At 44.0% G+C, this 16,532-nt stretch overlaps 1 protein-coding gene across 1 annotated transcript in view; it reads right to left on the bottom strand.

Moving 5' to 3' along the window:
* Positions 1-9,551: 9,551 nt before the first annotated feature.
* Positions 9,552-16,532, bottom strand: part of mgrn1b (mahogunin, ring finger 1b) — a 9,166-nt gene continuing 2,185 nt past the window's right edge. Inside the window, 12 exon segments of the mRNA XM_080008835.1 lie at positions 9,552-10,047; positions 11,498-11,602; positions 11,694-11,739; positions 11,852-11,963; positions 12,714-12,928; positions 13,716-13,825; positions 14,879-15,038; positions 15,230-15,298; positions 15,596-15,643; positions 15,749-15,792; positions 15,929-15,995; positions 16,122-16,295. Coding sequence (XP_079864961.1) covers positions 9,941-10,047; positions 11,498-11,602; positions 11,694-11,739; positions 11,852-11,963; positions 12,714-12,928; positions 13,716-13,825; positions 14,879-15,038; positions 15,230-15,298; positions 15,596-15,643; positions 15,749-15,792; positions 15,929-15,995; positions 16,122-16,295 — 1,257 coding nt within the window. The 3' untranslated portion in view covers positions 9,552-9,940.

Here is a 16,532-nt window from a genome sequence, read left to right as displayed (position 1 = left end):
CAGACTAGATCTATTTATACAATATGGCTTCACACATATTTACTTGTCCTATAATTGCATATTATTGCTTAATAGGCCTATCCTTTAAAAAATGCTAAATAACTATTATCAAATATTAATCAGTTAAATAATGAAATGTTCCAATATATATTGCCATTTTTTTTTTCTTATATTGGAAAACTCCTACATCTTCTAGTTAATTTTTAAGTTTACTTTATATTGCCATTTTGTGAGCGAAATATTGGAAGTTGTCCCCCCCCCCCCCCTATTTTTATTCTTTTTTTTTTTTTTTGTTTGCCTTACTTCATCGTCATTCATTTTTTCCGCCTCGTTTCTGTTCGCTTGTGCCGTTCTGAAGACGCCGCAACACCCGCGCCCCTGCCCCGAGGACGGACACGCGGCGTCGTGTCGCGTCCGGCTCCGTGACGTTATGTTCCGTTTTTGTTATTCTCGTGTCTAAGCGCCCGCTCATTAATAAGCCACGCACGCCTCCGCGCACGGACCTTACGTGACGCGCTCGGGCAGACCCATCAGGCAGATTGCCGGCGTCCGAGGCGTGTGGCGGCGGGTGAGGATGAGCGGCGGGGGTGGGGGCGCGACCAGACGTCCGGGGGGGGGGGACGCCAAGGGCGTGCGGGCTTTCAGCGGGTTCAGCTTTGCGTTGGATTGTGGTCGGGCCGATTCCGGGGCCCCAAAGAGGTTTAGCGGCGGCTAATGAAATGAGGCAGCGCTTCTGCTCCCAGGGCGAACCGGTTTGCACCCACACGGGGGGGGGGGGGGGGGGTTTCCTTGGGGCGGCGGGGGGGTCTGGCCGCAGGGATTTAAGCGGCTTTATATATCTCCGTAAACCTTCGAGTATTTTCGACTTCAAGAAACATCTTTCTCCAGGTGCGAAACACGAAGTCAGCTTTGCGCACTGCGTCTATGTTTTTATAAAGATGTGAAAGGGAAGTTTAAAGCCTTCAAATCGAGTTCATCAATAATCCTCATTGGAAATACGTGGAAAGTTCCGATAAAAAACAAACTCGGTTATCAGATGATTTCATTCGTCTCGGGGCCATTTCATTTGCAGTTTCACTCCAAGGACAGCGCCGTTTGCCGTGTTTGCCAGATCAGTTTGACAATTTCCAGCCCGACCGCAGTCTAAAAACGGGCGGCGCGGGCCTCTTTGGTTCATTTCAAATAGGGAGGGGAGGAAAATAAACACATTCAAAATAAAAACACACTGTTCTGTTTGGAGTAATGGGGAACAGAGATGCGCAGCTGGCTCCCTCCCTCCCTAACACCAGTTATTTCAAAACCAGCCCAAGTTTTATGGACCAGCCCAATGCTATTTTTTTTCCGCTCCGATGTGATCCAATTCATCAACTGGAACTTTCTAACATATTTGTTCCGATCACCGTGTTCGCTCCTCTGCCTTGCACGGCGGTGATTTTGGGAAGAAGACACCAGCAACATCACTACCATTGTATTTATTTCTATTTTTTCTCTTCTCTATTTTTTCTCTTTTCCTCTTATCTCTTATCTTCTTCTTATTATTATATATATTTTTTATCTTCGATCCATCGATAATTCCAGGAATCTCTGTCGGTCTGTATGTACAGTATGTATGCACGTTCTTCCATTATCTCGACAGCCCTTCATCAGATCGATCCACACTTGGTGGGTGTGTTGCTTGAGGACGTGCAGCATCGAATTTGGTGCAATTCGGACACGGGACACGTGTTGTATTAATAGCACGTTTAATATATTTAACTTTAAACTTTAAACTCTCAATAAACAGGCGGCCAGCGAGCCGCTCTGTGAAGCCGGGGCGCTTTGTGACATCATCATCCAGTTCCACTAAGCAGGGCGATTTATTTATTTATTTTTTTATTTATTTTAACCTGTGCTGTCAGCATGCTGGGCGTACAACACAGAGAACTTGTGCCATTGCATCTAGGACAGAGTTAGTCTGCAAGTGGAGTTCAACTTCTCAACCTGCAATGCAACTCTTTATTCATTCTTAAATCATCAAAAACTGCTGCAATAACTCTGTCCTGTGGACAACCTGTAGGATGACTAGAGCACAGTTTTTTTTACACAGAGCCGCCACCAAGCCCCCTCTTTGGAGAACTATTTTTCCATGTTTGGGTCTATGAACAACTGATCACTACTCCAAGAGGGGGTAAGCGGGACCCCTGCATGGTGGGCAGAGCACCATCAATGCAAATAAACCATTGACTAAAGGAACCTCGACTCGACTGATCCTCCCGAACTTCTAACATGCCTGTATTTCCCACATTTGGTGCTTATTCTTTATTGCAAAGTTGCCTTCACATTTTGTCGAACATTTTGCCATTTTGAAGCGGACACAGGACCGAATCATTGAAATTTTGTTAAACTGCAACAACAAAATGTCTTAGAAAGTCTTACATTTTGAACGGGTACCGGGACGTTTTTGTAAAAATGATAGAAAGGCTTCTTGGTTTTGAAGTTTCACACAAAGCAGCGGGTTGTCCAAGCTTAACGTTTGGGATACATTTACATTTACATTTAGTCATTTAGCAGACGCTTTTATCCAAAGCGACTTACAAGGGAGAATAACATTCAAGCTACATTGCGACAGAGACATTAGTGTAACAATAAATACTGCTCGGTAGTGCTAAGTAATTGTAGGTTAGGACAGGAGGTGCTCACTGAAGAGCTGGGTCTTCAAGTGCTTCTTAAGGACAGAGAGGGAGGTCCCCGCTCTGGTCGTTTTTGGCAGCTCGTTCCACCAACGTGGAACTACAAATGAGAATAACCTGGATTGCCGTGGTTGTACGGCCGGCAGAGCCAGGCGACGCTCATTTGATGAGCGCGGCATCCTGGGGGGTAACGTGCTTTTACAAGAGCATTTAAGTAGGTGGGAGCATTCCCAGCAATCACTCTGTAGGCCAGCATAAGAGACTTGATGCCGATGTCGGCAACTTGATGCGAGCGGCTACAGAGCAGTGGAGCTCGAAGAGCAGCGGAGTGACATGTGCCCTCTTTGGCTGGTTGAAACACCAGTCGCGCCGCCGCATTCTGTATCATCTGCAGTGGCTTCACCGCACAGGCCGGCGAGCCTGTTAAGAGAGCGTTGCAGTAATGATCACAATGAACGTCGGCAGTGACGGAAACACTGGAGCATCACAGATCTAATATGAAAAAATAGAGTCTTAGAATTAGACTTAGAGATAACTTAGAATTAAAATACCTGATCTGATGAACAGTGAGTGTGGATGCTTTAAGACCTTTCTGCATACCAATGACGTGGGAGGTGGAGGTGGGTGGAGGGATGGGGGGCCTCAACTCTGAGGTCGCTTCAAAGCAGAACCAGAAGCTGCGGAAACATTATTTTCTACCTTTAATACAGATGTCTACAAAAAAAAAGAACTTTAAGCTCTTCCATTTACACTTAATGTAAAGGAACATAATTTGAGTGTTGAACGGTGACGTCAAGGTCGATAATACAGCTTGTGTCTTTTAATGTGGTGGGGATGTATTTTATATTTCATGAGTGAACTTTGTATATTCTGTTTATTTTTATATATTTGACTATTTCCATTTTGGTTTTTTTTGGCTGTTTGCTTATATTTAGATATTTTTTATTTTTACTTAATTGTAACTTTTCCAGACTTAATTGTCTGTAGTAACAAACCAATACTGACTGACAAATTCCTCGCCCATGTACTTTTACCTGGTCTAATACATTTAATCGAATAATATTATACAAATGATATACAGTATATTATACATTATATAAATCTTATAATATTTATGTTTTTATACAGGCTATTTCATCCAAAAGTTTGAATGGAGTAAGAAAAAAAACTCCAATACAAATATCTTCTACCCAGATACAAGACCATGTATTATAATACTGCCCCAAAATAATATTTCAAACGTGAATTATACAGTATCCAGAATATACTTTAAGGCTTCACTCCCTGAAGCTGTTCCAGTAAAGTACAGTTTTAAGAGTTCATGTTCAGGGTGAACTCTGAGACCTCCCTGGCTTCAGCTCTAACTGTTTTTTTTGGCTAAATGGAACGTACTGTTGGGTGGGAGAAATACATTATGGGTTTTGGTCTTTTTGTCGGTCATGTTGACGTTATAAATGTGCCACGAGCCATTTATTCAGAGCGGATCCTTGTTTTCAGGTTTGCAGCGTTGAACCGCATCAGGATCAAAACACTCCTGAACTCTCTGCTACACCACCTTCATCTGTGGCTTCCAGAGGCAGAACGCCGCTCGTTACAGAGAAACAGCAGATGTTGCACAAACAAGAGATAAAGCGGCCATTGTAGTTCTACAGAGAATAGTCACAACAACAATAATCTCTTGAACTTGAACAACAAACACCGACCGACGTCCTTGTGGTGTGGGGGCGGTGTGGTTTATGCAGCCACGCCTGTCTGGGGCGTAGGGATCAGGGTGGCTGCACGCCTGTTGCTCATGAGAGCAATCAACAAGCAACAGGTGAAACCCCCACCCCACTCACACACACACAGGAGAGGAGCCCTTGTCATGACATGTTTTCCATCTGCCCCAGGCTTTTTCCACCTTGCCTACCCTCTACAATAAAAAAAAATTGTGTTTTAAACCTGTGCTGTCAGCATGCTGGCCATACAACACAGAGTATTTGTATGCTATTGCATCTAGGACGGAGTTAGTCTGCAAGTGGAGTTCAACTTCTCAACCTGCAATGCAACTCTTTATTAATTCTGAAATCATCAAAAACTGCTGCAATAACTCCGTGGACGACCTGCAGGATGACAAGAGCACAGTTTTTTGTTATACAGAGCCGCCACCAAGCCCCCTCTTTGGAGAACTATTTACCATGTTTGGGTCTATAAACAACTGATCACTACTCCAAGAGGGGGAGATTCACCATGAGTGAGACAATTAAACATAGAACCAAACAACATTTACACAGAAAACATAAACATCGGACCACAGCATGTATTGAAAAACAGAATTAATTAAGTCCAGGAAAACGGGAACCAATTGTGCACGTGGCCTCCTCCTGTCACAGTTATGGCAGTAAATGAGGGAGGAAAGGAGAGGAACGCAACCAGGAGGGTGCTGGGGTGCGTTCAAAGCGGGTGTTAGTGGTGGTGTGTGTGTGTGTGTGTGTGTGTGTGTGTGTGTGTGTGTGTGTGTGTGTGTGTGTGTGTGTGTGCGTGTGAGGTGTCCAATGGTGAGTGTGTAGGACTTATCCCAATTGGTTTTGGTGTATAAGGTCAGTATTATTTATAAATCTGGTACTTTTCAACTCCATCGACTGTGACTCTGTGGTTGGGGGTCCTGGCAGGCGGATCTGCCACAGTCCTCCAAGAGGCACCCGGCTGAACGGGGAATAGTTGGCATGAAGCACAAATACGGGCTCTGGTTCAAATTGTGACGAGTCAAAACATCTAACTTGGCAAACATCGCATGGCAAACTTTGTGACACAACACCGGGACGTCAGGCGCAGGGTGGCTCTCGGAGGTTCTGGGGAGACAGGAAGGTGGTGCAGCGTGACGGCAGGTGGGGGTGATGGAAGGGGGAAACCACAGGCTGAGGAGACAGAGCATCCTCCTGGTGGGGGGGGCGAGGGGGGGGGGGTTCTGGGCGTGGCTTTGCCTTCTGGACGGAGGAGACCGTCACAGGACCGTCTTCACCAGTGTCGGCAGCTTCAGGTGGTCCGCTTCTCTGCCATCTCACTTCCGTAAAACACCTCCTTCAACGTCAAAGATGCAGGATGTATGAACGATGTCGTCTCGAGTCGCGATGCCGCGTAAAAATTGACTTTGCGTTGCACTTGAAATTCGTCGAAGATCTGACGCAGATTAAGAACTAGAATCACTGGTGTGTGCAGGTAGATTAAATGCAATTGCAAATAAGGTTTAGATTTAATTGACAGATAATTAACACATGCCTATTGACTTTAAGAGTCACAACACCTGTGACTACAAACAGACAAAGGTAAGATTAGCCGCCACCCTTGAGACTCCAGCAAGGAAAAACCAACACCCACACTTGACGTCACTATCCTGGTGACCTCAACAGGCATTATCCGGCGGGTATTATCCTCTGTCCGGCACAGACCCCACAGAGGACTGGCCAGGGGGAAAAAACAAACATGCACAACAACGTTGAACAGAATTCAACAGCGGAACCAAACAATGTAATTGAGTGTGACGTATGAAGATGTGTGTGCGTGCGTCAGCCAACAAAGAAACCACCACAACTAATATTTGTTCCTAGTTTTCATACTCCAGTCTACTCAGTCCACAGCTCGGAGTTGTGCCCTCTACCTAAGTAGTCACGTCAGTAGGTTGGGTCAGTGGTTAACATGTCAGTCAGTTGGGCAACTAGAAAGACTTGTGCTCCTTGTGGCTGAGGTTGCCATAGGGACCTTTGATATTGGCGACTCTGGCCTCAACCCTTACAGGCTCTCCTCTTCGGGGGAGCCGTTGGATTGGATGGATTTACGTATATTTAAATGATGGCTTGCATCTAAATTGTGTGTTTTCGTATGTTGTGTTGTGTTGTCTTGGGATTAATGATAATGACATTTTTCGATCAAAAAGGTGATGTCACAATACAGAGGAATGTCTCTTGGGTTAATGACACAGAAGGATGTTTAACAATCAACCAATAACAGCAAAAATATTCAGTACAATAAGGACAACTATTGGAGCCATTCCACACCCCCCTCCCGTTGAGACAAGTGGTTGAAATGTAAACGGCATTTGCATTAAATGAGTTTACAACGGACTTACAGCTGACGTGACATTTGTATGACTTTACCTGCACATACCAATACTTATATCCATACAATAATCATATCATTGAACATATCTTTCTTATTCCAATGACTCAAAATGACACGTCAGGACACTGTGCCTAACGCATGTGTCTGGGATATCACTTATTTAAACATATGAATTTGCACTGTTTGGTTTTTGTCTTAAATGTCGTCAGCTTTAGATTGTGAAATTTAAGGTGAATTTCCTTATAATATTAGAAATGTTGTATCAAATAGAATGTGAATGAGTTGTTTTTCCATCAGCTGGGTTGAGGCAAATTATAACTGTCCACCCAAGCTCTTCTGCAGGACAGGTAGACATATATCACTGCACTTTTATCAGATTATGCTATGATAGTGGCATGAAATGAACTAAAGGTGTGATTCAATTGTTAATTGCATTTATCACCACAGCCATATATATATATATATATATATATATATATATATATATATATATATATATATATATATATATATATATATATATATATATATATATATATATATATATATATATATATATGCCGATTACGGGCTGTGGATTACGCACATTTGAGTATTTTTCGAGCTTATAGAGCTTGTGCGTAATCACCGGGTGTCATGACATTTCACTGCATATATGTACGACCGTATGTGTATGTATGTGACAAATAATCTCTTGAACTTGAAATGAATGTGATTTGATACAAATTTTAATGGCTTCCAATTCCTATGAGCTTCCAGCGGGGGGCAGTGTTAACCTGGAGGTTTTCCCTCAATTAAAATAACAAAAATGTTACAGAATTAAAAATTTTTTTTTATCACTTTGCCAATATAATAGTGCTACGCAAAATGTACAGTAAAACATAAGAGAAGATTTAAATACACTAAAGTAGATAACTGAAATTAAGAGCACCCCAACTTTGCTAAATATCACTAATTGACTAATATGCAAATGAGGATTGGTAGCCATTGCCAAAACAAATTCACAGTCCAGGTTTTAATCGTACTGCTTTATTGTTATACACATGCTGCTATAGACTGAAAAAGGACAGGTGCTGATTATAAAGAGAGCCACAAACCAGCGAGGAGCGTGTTTCCCTGGATGCCAGGTCAGTAGTGGTCAGAGGAGGGGCAGGAAGGCACAGTATCATGTTGGAAATGGCACGTGAGAGGAGCAGGGAACACAAACAAACATGGTATTCAACAAGCGGTTCAACAGGAGGTTGGAGCCTTTCTTCAAATTGCACATGCAAGAGCCAGCGCCCAATGAACAATAAAAAAAAAAAAAAAGAAAAAAGAACGTGATTCTTTCAAACCAAACGTGCCAACAGAACATACACTCAATCCAAATAACTTTGGAGATTGAGTGCATAATTGATACACAGACATAACATAGTAAACCTTTTTTTTAGTCTAACGTTGCTGAATAACAAGATACATAATGTGATAGCGTGGACCTTGCATTAGAAAATAAGCAGTACACCAGCTATTAAAATAACCCTTCTCTGGGGGGGGTCGAAAGCACTGTATATATTTTGAGTCATGAATAAAAACACCAAAGCCAAATGCAACAAGCAGCCTTAGTAGTGGAAGGCACATGGATCAGGATGCACGGCGCTAAAATTCACAGGAGCACGGGCTCCATCCCGTCCTGCAGCTACGTCACACAAGCAGGAGGCTGGACACACATCGGTCACTTCAGGGCCTGGGCGTCGCCGACAAAAAAACAAAACAAATATTGCAATATTTTGGGACAAATATCTCGATATCAATCATTTTACAGTATTTTGCGGGATGACTATAGGTGGTATGTAACTCAGAAAATTGCATTACCTACTGTACAGACTAATGCAGACCTGAAGACTAAATGGAAATATATTGCGGTATGAGCAGGACAATATCTCATATCACGATACCAATATTATATCGATATATCGCCCGCTCTACGTGGAGCCCACGTTCGGGCCGTTTTGCGGCCGGTCCGCATGTTTAGTGGTAGCATGTGCGCTTGTAGCAGGCTTCAGTCTACGTCTTCTTAAAGTTCAGCTGTGGAAAACGTGAAACAGTAGCTCTTATGAAATACAGGTTTCAGATAGTGTGCATGTCGCTGAATCTATTTCTGCGTCTTTAATACCAGGCCTTTTTTTTTTTTTTTTTTTTTTCTCCTTTAAACCTATACAATATGCAAGTTTACAATCAAGCCAATTACTACACAGTATTCTAGTTACGTTAGAGTATGATACACAAACATCAAATCATGGATATCAACATTATTCAAAATGAGAAGAAAAACAAACAAACAAAAAAAATCTTCATATAGCCTCATTACAAGGAATGGATTTTAAAAGATTCCATGAGGGGGAAAAAAAAAGAAGAAAAAAAAAAAAAACAACATTCCAAAACAGTCACGCAGAGGTTAGTTTTTAAATCGCCTGCAAATGGTCCCAATCAACTGGGAATGAGTGAGGCGTCATCTGTTTGATTCGATGAGTAAACACGGTATTAAAATACAAATTAATATTTTAAAAAGTAGTTGTTTTTTTTTGTCAATTTAGTGTTGAGCAATAGGTACAGATTTGAGTTAAAGTAAGTGTGCTTGACAACCACCGCGCAAAGTAGTGACATCACTGGACTCCACGCTGCGCGAGAGAGAGAGAGAGAGAGAGAGAGAGAGAGAGAGAGAGAGAGAGAGAGAGAGAGAGAGAGAGAGAGAGAGAGAGAGAGAGAGAGAGAGAGAGAGAGAGAGAGAGAGAGAGAGAGAGAGAGAGAGAGAGAGAGAGAGAGAGAGAGAGAGAGAGAGAGAGAGAGAGAGAGAGAGAAAACTCCCGAAAAACGCCGAAACACACGGAACACCACCTGAACAAAAGCGAAACGTTCACCTGTGGGGTAACAAGGGAGGTAAGAGATAAAAGCGTCTGTTGTGGAGTTCTCCCATTTCCTTTTCACAATGGAAAAAAATTGTGAAATAAAATAACAAAAAAGGAAGCAAGTTGTCCCTTGGTCATTTTGAGTTCTCCTTCCAGAGGCATCGGCGGCACCGACGACCAGAAAAGAAAAAAAAAAAAAAAAGAACAAAAAATAAATAAACAAACAAAAAAAAAACAAACAAAGTGGTGGAAGAGCGTTTCCGTCCAGGGGATTGAGTGTGCGGCGGTTTAGGGGTCGAGGTGCTCGTCCTCCAGGTGGAGGCTGCTGGGCGGGCGGAGCAGCGGCTGGCTGGAGCAGTTGGTGCTCTGGCTCTTCAGGCTTTCTGTGGATGAGCCTGCGGAAGAGGAGGAGGAGCCGCGGTTAGAAGCCCCCCCCCCCTCAAAAAACAAACAAACACCAAAAAACAACCAAAAAAAAAACTGACCAAGTTAGAGCTCCGAATAGAACCACAGAGGCGCCGTCTGGAAGGTTTCCGGCACGAGAGCCTGGTATTAACCAACAACTGACCGGATGTGGGTAAAAATCCGGGTCCGGAAGGTAAAAAGTTCCGCCAGGTTTTCGCTCCAGCGAGTCTGCTCTGCTACCTTGCCGGACCCGGATTTTCGACCGTGGCATAAATGTGTAAATCTAGAGTCAATTTTAAGTACAAACGAGCAACCTTTTTCCAAACGGACAGCACAGCCGACTGAGAGGAAAAAGTGGGGTGTTTTTTTTTTGTTTTTTTTCCCTCCCCCGGAATGACGTGGAAACACAGGACTCAGTGAGAAAAGCAGGAGGGACAGGAAAGGCCTACATACCAGAGCTACTCCTCCATTCCAATAGAACAGGAATCGGGACCTAAGGCTGCTCAGGGGAGAGGGAGACGGCGGCAGGAGAAGAGGAAGAACATGTGTTAGCAAAGAGAGAAGCACCAGAGCGAACACAGGCTGGATGCGGAGCGTGGAGGCGGCGGGAGGGTTAACGGCCTCTGAGGGGACCGGAGAGCGGCGCTTGCGAATTACAGAGCAGCAGAGCGGGGGCGGGGAAGCACCGACGCCCAGACGAGACGCGGCGAAGAGGGAGGATTTAAGGAAGATCTGACGTGAAGCCCGCGGGGACGTCGGCCGAGCACCGGAGCGGTTTGCACTTCGCTCCAGCGGCAGAAAATGAACAAAACAAACTTTTCTCTGAGGAGCTGACGCGACAGGAGGGTGAAGGGTTCATCACCGAGGGCTCAACTTTCTGTTACAGCTTCAAGGATAACTCAGATATTTGAACCAAAATCTTACTGCAGTGCCCTGGGGCATCGTGACCACGCTCATTTGCGACTACCACTGTATTACAGTTAGCTGACGCTGTTCTCACATTCTACTGGATCGATACAAAAACATTCCTGGGTTGTCTACTAATAATTAGAATTTTTTTTTGGTTTTGTTTTGTGTGTGTACGTATGTATGTGTTATCTATGTGTTACAATATATACATACATATATAAGCAAACATGTCAAAGTGAAGTTGAGTCCGATTGAAATACCAATATCATATATGTTCTTAAAAAAAACATATATATAGATTTTTTTTTAATAGAAAATAAGATTTAGGTTAAAAAACAACAATAAAAAAACAGTTTTCCTTTAATCGTTCAACACGTTGGGCTATTTGTGCAACTTCTGGAATTAGTGTGCAGAAATGACCTTCCTGAACTTAATTTCCTGTGTTTTAGCCTCAACGATGCTGCTATTTCATTGTTTTCATTATTTTTTTTTTGTTTGTTTTTTTTAACTCCCTGGCCGTGGGCTCCTCACCTGGCAGAGAGAGGTCACCCGGTGGGTCGCTCTCCGTCTTGGTCAGGCTGCTGTGTTCGCTGCTGCAGTCCTGGAGGATCTCCCCCCTGGAGTGGAGTCTGTCGTCTGCGACACCGGGCAGGGAGGAGGGAGAGAAAACATCAACGGACCGGACCAGACCGCCGGGTGCTAGAACAACAGACACGCGCCAACTCACCGTCATCTGGAGACAGGGACTCGGCCACGTCCTCCGCTCCCGTGGCCTGTGGGGGGAGAAACAGAAGGGGTGGGGGTGGAGGTGGGGGTGGGGGGGGTTGGTGTTTGGTGAACCTGTGACGGACAGTCTAAAAAAAGACGGCGACCGAGCCGGCTCACCTCTGTGGGAGCGGGGCTGCTGGAGAGCAGCGTGTGGGGCTGAGCGTCCGACACCTCGGACAGCTTCTCCTCGTCCTCTTCTTGGATGGGAGAGGAGGGCGACCTCAGGGTGCTGCGGCGGGGTGGGGGCGGGGGCGCAAGAACATTTTTGCAGTTTTGACTTCGAGACTTTATTCGTCTGATCAGTGGCTGACGAGTTTGTCTCTGGCATGACTGGGGTGGTTCTTATATTAGAGGCACAAACAGTGCAGCAACGACTTCCCACCTCATTGAGACGACAGTGAGCCACGGGCAGGGCTGTCACCACGCTACATCCTGTAGCAGCGACTGATCAAACAGTTCAATAACAGTCTAATAACCTTTAGAACAGTAACGAATTAAAAAAACAAAAAACAAACAAACAAAAAAAACAAAAACGCCGCTTTCTAAACACCGCCACTTATGATGAGAACGGTGCTTATGGTCACAAAATAGTTAGTTGGTCAAAATGCTTCATGACGGGAAGCTTACAATGTTGTCGGTCTCTACAAGTTATGCACTTCTACAAAACATCTGTTCAAAATAAAATGTGGGACTTAAAACATAAAATATGCTCAAGGCATGCGGGGCTATGAGTTTCCCGTTTTTAAAAGAGGAGCTATTACTTTTACTTTGCCCTTGCAGCAGAGTGGCAAGTTTCTCAACAGTGAAGCCTTCAGCGAGGTTGTGCTTTGAACAGTTATAAACGATGGGAACCCACATTTTGATAAAAAAAAAAAAAAAAAAAAGAGGAGATCTGATGCGTCAACAAAAAAAATAATAATAATAACTTGACCCAGCTAGCTGCCGATTGTCACCAGCTTCACCCCGGTGGTGTTATTACCTGTCTGGGGACTTGCTGACTTTGCCTTTCTGCAGGCTGCTGTCGCTCAGGTGTTCCGGGGAGCTCAGCTGCCGGCTCTCCCCCCCGAGGCTTCCCGAGTAGTTGATGTCGTCGAACAGAGGGGCTGACGGGACGGCGGGGGACACCGACCTCAGGCCGTTCAGCGCCTCCAGCAGCGAGATGGGTTCGAAACCAGGAGGAACAGAATCTGTGCTCTGGGAGCAGGCGCGCACGCGCACGCGCACGCGCACACACACACACACACACACACACACACACACACACACACACACACACACACACAGTGATGTCATCAGCGACACTAAGAGGTTTTGTTTGGTGACGGTCAACTTGTGGCCAAATCTCACTCCAGATCCTTTAATCAACGTGCTCAAACTTGTTTACCTTGAAATAAATTTTTAGTACAAGCCAATAATGGTTAAACTATGTACATATGTTATTTCTCATCTCACTTTAATCTCTATCTCTCTTTTTGGACCGCATCGCTTTTTGCTGCCGCGACGCTTGAATTTCCCTCCGGGGATTAATAGTTTTATTTTATCCTATTATCTTGTTCTGGCCTGGCATAAAAAAAAAGCATATTTAGTCTTAAACCGGTTAAACCGATGAGATGTCTAGCAGATGATTGGACCAGATAATTTTTCAGATTATCACAATCCATTTGGCCGATGTTTTAAATTGCACTTCAAACGTCCCACGTCTGCTTTTAGCTTATTTCAGCGCTTTTATAAATGTTATGCTTTATGTAAGGCACTTTGAAATGCCCATGTGTATCAAATAAGTGATGGAAATAAACGTGTCTTGCCTTATGTGCCTGACTATATAAAAAGGTTCAAACGCCACACTCTGAAAAATGCAGTTTTATATCCAGACGCAATCTGGATCTGAAGGTGCCAGGTCTGAGCGGAGTGTTGGAGGAGGAGGAGGAGGAGGAGCGTGGAGGACGGATGACATGTCTGAGAGGACCTCCGTGGAACCTACCGAGTGCTCGTCGTGGTCCATGGTCTGAGCCAGGACGGGGCTGAAGGACGCAGGCGACAGCGCTCCGGCTTTCTTCCTCACCGCCCGGATCTGCAGCAGCGCTCGGAAAGCTGTGAACACGTCGCGCACGAGTTATTATTTCGTTATTTATTATTATTTTCGTCAAAGGAGAGTACCCGAGATCAAAATTTAATTCCAAATAATTCTCATCTCTCTAGAGGGTGATACTTCTTTAAAGTAAAAGGTGTATGTGTATTATGTCAGTATCATAGGCTTTTACCATGAGGAAAAAAAAAAAAAGGACAAATTTTAAGTCCTGTCAGTAAACGCTATTTTAAAAATAAATGAATAAAAATTAAGAATATTACGACTTGAAATCAAATGATTTCAGTTCATGAACAATAAGTAACAAGTGCAGTCACTATAATTAACATTTCACTCAAATAAAATTCTGATCAAATCGAAAACAAAATAAATATGACAAGTGGGTGTAAATAAATAATAAAGTTTGTGGTGTTTTTCTGTGTTCTTCGGGACGCCCCGTCCACATATTTTACTCAACGAATATTTACCGTCTGCTCTGGGTCGGAACTTAAATATCCAAGAAAAAACGCCAAACTACGGATACTTCATCTTTCTGTTTCTCCTCGGAGTTGTAGACGCTCCGTCTTCAATCCGTGTGTTTCTACTGTGTTTACAAGCGTCACCTGTCCATGAGGGACGGGGCCCTCATGGCCCTCATTTACCTCTGACGTGATTGGTCAGAGGTAAAGCTTTCAGATCAGCTTTAGATCGTCCAAATTGATTGGCTTCCCGTTGCAACTTGCCGAGCGCGGAAATGAAGAGGTCCGCACTTCTGTTTTTTTTTTTCAGAATGATCCACCCAGCACTAATTCAAATTGCGCTTGGAGGGAATCATTTTCACCGGACATTGTGACTGGAGAGATTTAAATACGTCGGACTTCAACAGATTTTCCCGGTCAAAAACCGAAACGCCGAAGCAGACGCTTTTGTCCAAAGCGACTTACAACCGGCAACCTCCCGATTCCCGGACGACCCGCTCCGCCCCCCGAGCCGCTGACGATTAACCGTCGACCGGAATTAAGCGATCGCGACGGCCCTCCGGTGAAACGCTACACTGAAAACGGGGAAATGCTCCTCACGCAGCCTGCAGATGGGGCAGTTGTTGGCCTGGTAGCGCAGCGTGTCGGCGCAGGAGTTGCAGAGACAGAGGTGTCGGCACGGCAGGATGAGCGTGTCGCGCAGGTCCGACAGGCACACCACACACTCGTTGCTGTTGTCGCTGTTCTCGTCGTCCGATGGCTGGAGGAAAAAACAAAATGACAAACAAACAGTTATAACACATATACCCGATAGAGCGTTACCACCCCCAAATAATGGAGGAAAAAATAAAATAAAAACAAAAAAATAAATAAAAATCATATATATATATATATATATATATATATATATATATATATATATATATATATAAAAATCTGGATTTACAAAACCTTTGTTTCTTGGTTGTTCTTGTTTTCGATCCCGTAGATCTCCTGCAGCAGGTAGCTCACACGATCCACCTGTTACGACACAGAACGTTAAAAGGGTTCCGAGAACATTTATTTTCATTTGTATTAATAGTTGTTCACTCAGCTCTCAAAAAGAACCTCCGTTTTGGCTCTTCGCCGTGCCTAACGGTTGAATACAGTTTTCTGAACAACAGCCATCACATAGGAAAAAAAAAAAAAAAAAGCTTAAACTCTGCAGCTGTCGGTACGTGAGGATCACCACCATCTAAGTGGACGTTAAGAACAAACCATAGAGGGAAACTCAAAACACTTAAACTTGAAAACAGAGAAGAACGTAGAGGAACCCACAATTTGCTTCTGCTTCAGAGGCTTGACGGAGAAACTGCCGTCAACGTGCTGGAAACAAAACATTTCGGTTTTTTAGTTGGTGTGTTCTGAACGTCGCTCCATGCCTACGTTTATGCACAGTGTATACATATACTTGTACATAGAAGTACTTACTCGTTCAAAGGCGGCCAGCAGGACGTGAGCGTGTCCCAGGCAATCTGGAAGAGAAGAGGACCGCTCGCTTAAGTTGGTAAATGAGTTCAGCTAAATCATTTGACACGCATTTCACCGTGTATCTGCTGAAGTGACATTTCACGGTGGTCGTCAAGTCACGAATGAATTCCAGTAAATTACCATCCCCTTCATCCACGACAGCTTGGATCACCAAAGGAAAAACACCCCGGTCAAGGTCAAAGTTCAGCTGTCAGAAAACAGACATTTCAACATCCAAATGAAGCGCGGTCAAAAACAAAATGTCTCTCCTTTAGCGGAAACGATGTAGAGTGTGTAAAAATGATGAATGTATGGGTCCACGGCGGATACTTACATCTTCTTCCTTCCAGTCGCCAAAATCAATTTTGAATGAGGGCATGGAGAACTGCTGGCTCACACCGCGTTTGTAGTGGACCGTTTCGGAGACCAGCGACGGGCCCTTTGGGTTGTACCTGCACGGGTCAGAAGACAACGTTTCACAGTCCGCAAAATCACCAGCCGCCAATTTGTGTCCATACCATAATCACACTTTCGGTGAGAATAACCCACAGATACGGGAATGAAAGAATGATTTCACAACGTGTCAATACCCTTTTAGATTTCATTCAGACCCCGGGAGATTGAATAGTGAAAGATCTAGACCAGCAGGGGATAGGGCTGTCAAACGGTGGTTCGAATGCTATTCCAATTGTAAATAAAATAAAAAGGGGGTAAATAAATAAATAAATAAAATAAATTACATTCA

Source organism: Zeus faber (assembly GCF_960531495.2).
Source record: "Zeus faber genome assembly, chromosome: 11".
Taxonomy (NCBI): domain Eukaryota; kingdom Metazoa; phylum Chordata; class Actinopteri; order Zeiformes; family Zeidae; genus Zeus; species Zeus faber.
The sequence above is the reverse complement of the archived record's forward strand: the minus strand, read 5'-3'. Positions and strand labels throughout refer to the sequence as shown.